Raw genomic sequence first — 9,639 nt, forward strand, 5'->3', positions numbered from 1 at the left:
TTAAAAACATGTTTGATGTCCTTCTGCTTGTTTTTGAGCCACCTTTAATTCAATTTCTGATTTTTTTTTTTTTTTAACCGAGTGAAATTCCTGGCAGATGTTTTTTTTAATGCTGTCTTGCAATAGTTCAGTTATTCAGTCTTCTGGAAAGATTTACATTTTACTTTTCTGATCACAGGGTAAACACAGCAGAAATTAAATTGTCATCATCTAATTCAGCCCTGTCTGCAAAAACCTAACAAAAGAGCTTTTTCCTTCAACAGAAATGAGAGTGACTGTCCTGCTGTAATAGCTTAAAATACATTGGAGATAATGTGTTTAAAGTATAAGAAAGATGTGTCTTAATGACCAGTGATAGCTCTAAAGTATTTCAAGAGATTGGTTCAAAGCCCCTTGAAAGGAATAACAATCCTTCTGCTGACATTAGTAATCTTTGGATCGGACTCATTAATGTATTGCAGATATTATATCCCCAGCTGCCAAAAAGCTGGAAAAAAAAAGAGAATGTAGTCATAAAAATAGACATCAAATACATTTTCTCTTCTGGGAATTAATATAGAAATGAAGTATTGCTACTACTACTCTCTGGGGCTTTATTACAGATACTTCTTCACTGTTTTTAAAGGAATTAACWGGCCAAACAGTTCATCTCATCCAGAGCTCTGCCTCCAGCAAGGGCCGGTGTCTAATGCCACAGAGACTGGCAAAGGCACGGATTGCTGCAATAGTTCTCACTCCGGCGCTGTAAATCACTCCTTTCCGGGATGTRCGGTGCTGATGGAAARAAGGAAGGGTGGGAGGGAAAACAGACATCTGCAGGCAAGACTTTCCCCATCTTTAGCGTCTCTTGGATTAATTACAGATCGATACTTGGCACTCGCCGGCTTTTATAGCTCATTAACATCGCGGGGCGTCAGGGTGTAAATTTGTTCCACAGCTTGCCAGGAACCGGGGGTGTCTGGAAGCAAACATTCACTCGGGGCTATAAATGAGACACAGTTGAGCTGACCAGTTTGAACTCTGGGTGGACAAATAATGCTTGGGATCGTTACCTGTGGCTCTCGCAGTGCCGTGCAAACCCATGTGTGCGTGTGGGCATGTGCATGCTCATGTCAGAGAAGGACAGGGCGAGGAGAGGGACGGTGAGTGTCGCTCCCGTGTGCAGCTGAGAAGGCGGCACAGTCCGGAACCGGCCGCTTATTTTTTTTTCCAGCCCTTGGGATAATTTTCGGGTCGCCCACCTACCTGTCCACCGCCACAGCGTTAGTAAGGGAATAATAACGTGAGAACGCCTCGGCAGCCCCCAGCCCTGGCTCCGGGGAGCCCCGCTCTGTCTCTTTAAGGAACCCAGCGAGTCGTGATGCTGCTGTTTGTATTGCCGAATCCCCAGGAGTGCAGTTAAGAAACGGGCAGCTGTCTCTTTAAGTGTGATTTCCTTCTATTGTATTTGAATCGTGATCAGGAAAAAGGAAATGAAACCAGAGAGCCGGGGCTGAGCCAGGGTGTAATAATAATCCCGGGGATGCGGCTGCCGCCGCTCGCAGCGCTGCCGGCCGGGCGCGGAGCGGGTGCGGAGCTGCAAAGGCGCTGAGCGCCGGGCGCGGAGCCGCCGTGGCGGCCGCAGCCACCGCCCCCCGCCCGCCGCGGGAGCGGCCCCGCCGGCCGGGGCGCGGGGGGAGCGCGGCGGGGATGGGAGGTCAGAGCCGGGGGGGCCGTGCGGAGCCGGGGGGGGCCGTGCGGGGCCGGAGCGCAGCCCCAGCCCCTGTGTGTGTCTCTCTGTCTCGGTGCTGCAGGAGGAAATCCTGTGAATGTCATCGCGGGGCGGCGGGGCAGCGCGGCTGGCGACAAGGCTCCGCGAGCAGACAGCCTCTGCGGGGGCGGCGGGGGCAGAGCCCACCAGCGGCACGCCACAAAGGAACCGGCCCTGCCAATGTCATCGGCCATCGAGAGGAAGAGCCTCGATCCTTCCGAGTAAGTGGACGCTTTTTCTCCCCGCTTCTCCCGCTCTCCATCGTCCCCAGCAGCCTCCCGGGTGCCACCGTTCTCCCCGACGGAGCCGCCGCCGGCATTGTGTGCYCTCTTCGGCGCAGCGCTCACCGCTCAGTTCCCCCTTCCCTGCACCGGGGACACCGGGCTGGCCCGGCCCCGCAGCGCTGACGGTGCGGGGGAGCTTGGGGAGAGCCCCTCCAAGTTGTGGGAAGGAGCAGCCGGGAGCAGACAGGCTCRAATCCCCTCGGGCAGGGCATCTCCCACTCGCTCATCCCACCGCGGCGTGGTGGGGATGCTCGGGGAGAGAAAGAGCATCCCGCTCTCCAAGCTTGAACGTTTTCCATCCCGAGGGACCCTCTCTGCCGCATCCCCGATCTGCCCAACTCGCTGCAGCCGATCACTCAAAGGTCAGGGCTGTTGTTTGCGGGTGCCCAACTTCCACGTTTTCATAATACAACTTCCAAGAAGAGCTCGTAGAAAGCTTTGGTGGGGGCTGGGTGTTCTGTTAAGGGCATGCAGCAGATTTGATGGACGGGATGTACAAGATGAGAATTCCCCTCGCTGGATTTCCCATTCAGGGAAGGGACCGGCTGCTGTGTCCAGATCCAAGCTTTCTCCCGGGCTGTGCTCCYGCTGTCCCGTCCCTGCTGCACACCCAGGGATGGTAACTCAGCACAGACCCGGGCTCACTTCAGCCCTGTACGTGCTAACTAACTGCACTTAGGCTTGTCTGGGATCGTGATAAGAGAGAAAGAAAAAAAATTATAAAATCTTCATTTCCAGATAACGCTTAAAACATTGCTCTCAGTAAATTGAGTCATTCGTGGTTTGTTTCCTGTGAGATACTAAAAATGCCATCGCTTGGAGCCCAGAGTGAGCACATGGGAACTGCTGCTTTTGGGGATTAAATCACTTCATTCCGTGTCAGATCTGATGTTTTACATATTATATTTTCTTTCATGCCGTTTCTTAAGAAATGCTATCCCAGCTCCTAATGATGTCCAGCTTTCCACTACAAAGTGTTTTTTTAATCTTTATTTATTTACCTGCCTTGTGTTCTGGTGGCTTAAGTGCTGGCTTAGAAATCCATGGACATCAAAAAGCCTAATGCGTAAACCAGGAATGCTGTTCTGCATAAACATCMGTTGGGCTGTTCTGGAGCTTAGGGCTCTCAGAGAAACCTGGCTTGGGATTCTCAAACACCCCTCAGATGAAATATTTTGGGGTACACTCCAAGTTTCAAATAACAGACAATAAAGGATAATGAGGTGTATTCTCTTCTGATAGAAAGCTCTCAGAAGTTGTCAATGTGGAGCCCTGTTGTGTTAGGAAACGGAGTATGTGGCCCAAAAGGATAAAATTGGAAAAAGTAGGGCCTAATCTGAGTTCCCCATGATTTTAATGAGAACTCACAGGATGGAGAGCTGGCAGGAGAGGGTTGTTGCAACACAGCTTGCAGGGCACAGCACTTTAAACTTAGAAGGGAGAAACCAGAGCAGAATATAACCAGAYAATATCTCGGGGCTCAGCTTGCCTAAATAAAAACTGCAGGATCACTTCTCAGCCCAGAAGTTCTTGACCAGAGGTCGTTCCTCCCTGCTGAAGAAAGTMATTTTTGCCCAGAAAACTGCTGATCCGGTAAATAAGCAGGAGTAATATAATTTTTTTCCTGTTGCCTACTGAAAACTGGGAGCCRAGCTTGTCCATCAGTGTAGGTCTCCTCTGCCCCCACCAGCCCTAGGGAGGACAGACCAACGAGAGAAGCAAATTGTTCGGGGGCTCTGTGCTGGAGCACTAACCCAGTAACATGAAAAAACTTGGGGTTCACTCTTCTAGCCACAGGTTTGAGATTAAGGAAGTGCTTGAGGGATGGACCCAGTGGATTTTTTTATTGACTTCTCTGGGGTTTGGGTCAAGGCCAAAACATTGCAGAACTGAGCTCAGGTGCTGTTCTTTTAAATTTTTTGCTGGTTTTTTTTTTTTTTTTTAAAGTTGTAAAATTGCAGAAAGAGAAGTCCTTAAGAAAGTAGCTTTGAAGAAAATCCTTGTTTCTTTTACCAGAATTATYCTAGATCTCCAAGCTTTTTAGAAAAAGGAACAAAGTAAGGCACATAAAGAGTCAGTGCTAATATTGCAATAAAGATTTGTGCCTCTTGTCACTCCTAGATGTGCAAATCCCAGGTCCTGGAGGCATGTTGGCATAGACCCATCCCAGGGGATTCATGGCCTTAGCTAAGGGAAAAAAGAAGTCCYGCAGCAACATGAAGTAAAATTCTGGGTTTATTAAAACCAGCAGCGAAATTAAACCAGCTGGGCAACAGAATCAACTGTGKTATTCATTCATTTCATGCTGTTCTGAGAAGTTCTGACACCCTCAAACTTAGTCTCCAAATTTACATTCCCAACAGAAAGTGTAAAATCCCTTAGATGCCTTTCTTAGCCCTGGTGAAGATGAGAAAAAGCGAGGCTGTAATCCCTGTCCTAACTTGTCCGACCTTGTGCTTGGTTTTGCTTTCCCTTCTTGTCTCACGGATGCTCTCCCAGTTGCTTGTCCCCRTCCAACGTTTGTCCCATTCCCTCAGGGAGCCGGTGGATGAGGTGCTGCAGATCCCCCCATCGCTGCTGACATGCGGGGGGTGCCAGCAGAACATCGGGGACCGCTATTTCCTGAAGGCCATCGAYCAGTACTGGCACGAGGACTGCCTGAGCTGCGACCTGTGCGGCTGCCGGCTCGGCGAGGTGGGCAGGCGCCTCTACTACAAACTGGGCAGGAAGCTCTGCAGGAGGGACTATCTCAGGTACACAGCCCACTCACTCCTTGCCCCGCTCCTTCCCATCTCCTTCCAGGCCAGGAATAAAGAATTCATCTGGAATGGCTCTCAAAGCCTGCGAGCAGTCATGGCTGTAACACAGTCTGCAATAGATATAAATAAGGTTTGCAATAGGGGCTCCTATCATGGAATCCGTGAATGGTTTGGGTTGGAAAGGGACCTTAAAGCTCGTCTTGTTTCAGCCCCCCTGCCACAGGCAGGGACACCTTCCACTAGAACAGTTTGCTCCAATTCCCTTCCAACTTGGCCTTCCAGGGTTGGGGCATCTGCAGTTTCTGTGGCCAGAGAGACAGCGACCTGTGCCAGAGCCTCACCTCAGGGAAGAATTCCTTTCCAATATCCCAACTAAACACACTCTGGCACTTTAAAGCCATTCCCTCTCGTCCTGTCCCCCCATCCCTTGTCCAATGTCCCTCTGCAGCTCTCTTGGAGTCCCTTTATGCACTGGAAGGGGTTCTAAGGTCTCCTTGGAGCCTTCTCCTCTCTAGGGTACACAGCTCCAACTCCCTCAGCCTGTCCTTGTATTTTTGGGATTCATRTGCAGATGGTATTGCTGGGATTCTTCAATAAGATATAGATAAAACTAGAGATTATGTGTGTTGGTTAGATAAACAACTTGGAGTTGTTTATAGCTAAATCATTGAAACTTTGGGGAAAAAATGAGTATTTTTAATGGAAATGAAAGCACTGCTACATGTTGTGGACAAAACAGAATTATTTGGTAATGTAGAAGACTATAAAAAGATCTCCTAGGGCTTGGGGTTGTTGGCATCTGTCAATCTGCACAGACCTAACCCCACAGCTCCAGGTGAACCATGCAGGAGCAGTGAGGCATTCTGGCAACCAGAAACTGGGGAAAGGGGCTGAATTCCAGCAATGYCCCACTGAGCTGGCAATGAACTGGTTCCCCTGAATGGTTTTAAGGACTTCTGTGCTTCTCCCACCATTGTCTTGGAGCTTAGAGGTGTTTCAACCCAGGTAAGAGGTGAAAGATCATTTGGGTTTTTAGCATTCTTAAACCTGGTGCTGAATAAGCAAGARTCAGCACATTTTGCAGAATSAGRTYCTACAAATATGGTTGTTATGAGTGTTTTCATCAATAACTCTGCCTGCCAGTTTTGCCAAAATTTGTAAATAAAGGATTAAATGGAGACTAAGATATTTCACAAAAACTGATAACAAAAGATCTTTAYATTCTTGATTAAAGTCTGCTGGTCTTTTCTGTGCTGGTGGTGTTCCATTACTTCTGATGGATCCCTAACGTGTCAGGAGGTTTGTGGAACAGTATGATATTTGGTATTTTTCCAGCTTTTTTTTACTGAAGGCTAATTTACCTGCCAATAAGAACAAAACCAAAATCTCAGTGGAGTTCCTAATTATGCTGTCCCTGAGTTTTTCTGATGGGAATTTTTCTAAGCAGAAGCTAAGGACTGAGTTCTGCTAATGGGACCACTTGCAAATCCAGCAAAGTTAATTACACTTCCCAGCTACTTTTCATCTTAAAATGGAAACAAGAGGAAGTATGGCAATACAATTAATGCATTTTCTTGCAGTGAAATCCAACATTTTTATGCATTTAATAATGCAATGGATAATATCTTCCTTCATTAATGACAAATTTGGCAACCTGTGTGCAACCTTAACGTTACTTTTATTGGGCAGAAGTAAACACTGACATCTCCTGGTAGACAAAAGRAATTATGTTCTTTCTCCTAAAGGGCTCTTTTAATTTACCAGACATCCTTTTTCCAGTTCAGAAGATGATATAAAACAGGCACAGCACATGCAAGAGACATGTRGGAGGTGGAAAACTCTTTCCAGAATTAGTATGGAAGTTTAGATGTCAAACTCAATGAGTGTGTACACTGAACACATCACCTGCGGCACTCCTCCCTTTTAAGGACAAAATATAAATAAATTCATACTTCTTTATTATTGATTTGACTTAATAAACCCTTTAGGGCATTCATTAGAGGCTCCTTTTTATAGACAATATCATGAGGATATTGTCCTCTGATAAGGTTTCTCCAAGTGGATCAAAGAGCAGTCCACATCATAAAACTGTTTGGGCTGGCATAGGTATCCAGGAGGTCCTAGAATGTGTCCTTCTGAAACCCATCAGGAGTGGCTTCACGGATCAGGAGTGGCTTCACGGATATAGAAATGTTTGGGTTTGAAAGATTTCCAATGTGGAGGCACAGGAAAAAGGCAGGAGAGCCTTAGACCATGGCTGTACTCAACTCAGAACAACAGCTTAAGAAAGGCAAAATTTGCCAACAAAAGGTAATTCCTGTTGATCACAGAAGACCAAGGGTTAGTATAACACAACTTCATGCAGTGCTRTGGGGAACCTTTGCTCCTCCAATTCAGGATAAGATCATTGATCAGAGAAGTCACTTATATTGATAGATTTGAGTAAATTTAGATTGGATATTAAGGAAGAAATTTTTCCCTGGTGAAGCCCTGGCACGGGCTGTACAGAGAAGCTGTGGCTGCCCCATCTCTGGAAATGTTCAAGGCCAGACTGGATGGGGCTTGGAGCAACCTGRGATATTGGAAGCTGTCCTTGCYCGTRGCAGAGAGGGTGGAACTGGGTGGATATCAAAGTTCCTTCCAACCCAAACYATGGGCTCCTTCCAACCCATTCTGAGATTCTATGACATTGAAAAACAGGTGAGGACCTTGGATTTTCCATTTCAATTTTTGGTGTTGCAGAGTTTCCAGTTCTGCTCGGCAGCACTGGTTCTAACAGATAAAGGATGTTGAGCTCTTGTTTTGATTTTGTTTTCCCCACAGCAGCAAAGGAGCTGTGCTCACATCTCTGCTGTGTCGTTGCAGGCTCTTTGGCCAGGACGGGCTGTGCGCCTCCTGCGAGAAGCGGATCCGCGCCTACGAGATGACCATGCGGGTGAAGGACAAAGTGTATCACCTTGAGTGCTTCAAGTGTGCTGCCTGCCAGAAACACTTCTGCGTGGGGGACAGATACCTCCTCATCAACTCGGACATAGTGTGTGAGCAGGACATCTACGAGTGGACTAAGATCAACGGCATGATCTAGCAGGGACGTGCCCGTGGCCGGTAGCAGAACCTCCCGGGTGACACCGCTGCCTAGCTGCACTCAGGAGATCATCCCTTGAGCTTTTGAAACGGGGGGAACACCACGCAGTTGGCCCTTGGCAGGCAGTGCTACGCAGAATGTAAACTACATGTGGTGAAGGAGGGAGAGCAAAGCAATAGTAGCTGGACTGACTTGTGTTCACAGTRCGGACAGTAACTGACATCAGCTGACAGACCCAGCACCATAACCCATCCTCCTCMGTGGAGCAGAGTAGGGACTTTCTGTAAAGAGATGTTATGATGTTGTCACCTGCAGACTAGGATTGTGCAATTCAGTTTTCCTTTTGTCTTGTTTTAATTACTGAGTTTAGATGACAACTCCCACTGTAGGCATGATGAGGAATTCTGGAAGGAAAGAGCCATCCCTCACATGGTCATTCCATACGGCCTTACAYTTTGGGTGGGAGAGGAAGCAGGAGGAGGGTGTGGGTTATTTTTGCATGGATTTTTTCTTTTTCCTTTGAGAATGAATAGTGCATCCTCTAGTCCCAAACTCTTCTGTTAAAAAATCCTGCTGAATTGTTTTTTTTGGGCACTGCTGTTTCAAGATGAGATGTTACCCAGATTGTTTCTATACAAATATAAATCTAAAGAGTTGTTCAACTATTTTATTAACTTAGATTATATCAATAAAATATTTGTTGTGTGTAGTAAGACTCTGCAGCTTTAATAAAAATAATGAAAGATTTGAGTGTTGGGTTTTTTTTTTTTTTGAGTTGTGTTTATTTTTTTTTTTTTTTTGGTGTTGTTAATTTTATTTATTGTAGCAGGATTTCTATGCTTTGTCTGCAGCTGGATCCACCTCAGGTTGCATTTCAAAGCACAAATGTGAGTACACTGAGGGCTCAGTAAATCTTGTAGTGTTCTTCATGCTAAGGAAGTAGATTGTTCTGTAGGAGAAATCAGTGTTGTGAGACACCAAGGCTCTCTGGTGTTTATGAGGATGTTTTGAGGCTGGTTCTGGGTGTTTTGCAACATATTGAGTCCATGTGATCTCAGAGATTCTGTAAGATTTGGGTCTTATAGACAGGTAGCTTTCTGTGATTTTGATCCAGGGTTATATCACTAAAGCTAATAGATGCAWGCCAGTATTTAGAAATAATTATTTTCAGTGAACTTTAAGGTCCCTTCCAACCCAAACCATTCTATGGTATCATATTCCCTCCAACTGGTTTTTCCTGAGGTGAACAGKCTAAGTTCCTTCTTGCCTGGAAGCTGTTTTGTGCCTCTGGCAATCTCTGTTTCTCACCTCTGTTTTCTGGATCTTCATTATTCTTTCTGAGGGTGGGACTAGAACTGCAAGCTGTGTTGAAACTAAAAATTAAAGCTTTTCYCACAACTGAACAAGTCTGGCATCCATGCCGAAGGTGTTTGGCATGTCCATTCACCCCATCASTACTGACACATCAGGAATAGCACCTATGGMTATCTAATGAACTATTGTCAATAAACTTATCAMCCAGGGGATCTCCCATCCAAATGGCMGCACTGATCAATGACAACATTCTGCATTTTACAATGGATATTCTGAGAGCCCTTTCCTTGCTTTTGTTGTCAGAACTAGAGTTGGGGACAAACCTTTTCAATTTATCAGTGAAATTGAGAACTGCACCTTACAAGACCAAGCATGAAAAGTACCGTTTGAGAATGCTGATATTGAGCTATTTTCCAGTGATATGCTGACCTCTGGAGGCCACAGGCA

At 46.5% G+C, this 9,639-nt stretch overlaps 1 protein-coding gene across 2 annotated transcripts; it reads left to right on the plus strand.

Moving 5' to 3' along the window:
• The first annotated feature begins 1,036 nt into the window (after positions 1–1,036).
• LMO2 (LIM domain only 2) lies at positions 1,037–8,619 on the plus strand. Of its 2 annotated transcripts, none has more exons than XM_057373014.1 (4): positions 1,037–1,142; positions 1,794–1,971; positions 4,572–4,787; positions 7,659–8,619. In XM_057373014.1, the coding sequence occupies exons 1-4, from the start codon at positions 1,082–1,084 to the stop codon at positions 7,876–7,878; spliced, it is 675 nt and encodes a 224-aa protein (XP_057228997.1). In that variant the 5' UTR covers positions 1,037–1,081; the 3' UTR covers positions 7,879–8,619. The 2 variants fall into 2 exon arrangements, with proteins under 2 accessions (XP_057228997.1, XP_057228998.1); XM_057373015.1 differs by lacking the exon at positions 1,037–1,142 and adding an exon at positions 1,484–1,696.
• The last annotated feature ends 1,020 nt before the right edge of the window (positions 8,620–9,639 follow it).

This window comes from Malurus melanocephalus, unplaced genomic scaffold (assembly GCF_030028575.1).
Source record: "Malurus melanocephalus ecotype Western Australia unplaced genomic scaffold, MMel_1.1 scaffold_182, whole genome shotgun sequence".
Classification (NCBI taxonomy): Eukaryota; Metazoa; Chordata; class Aves; order Passeriformes; family Maluridae; genus Malurus; species Malurus melanocephalus.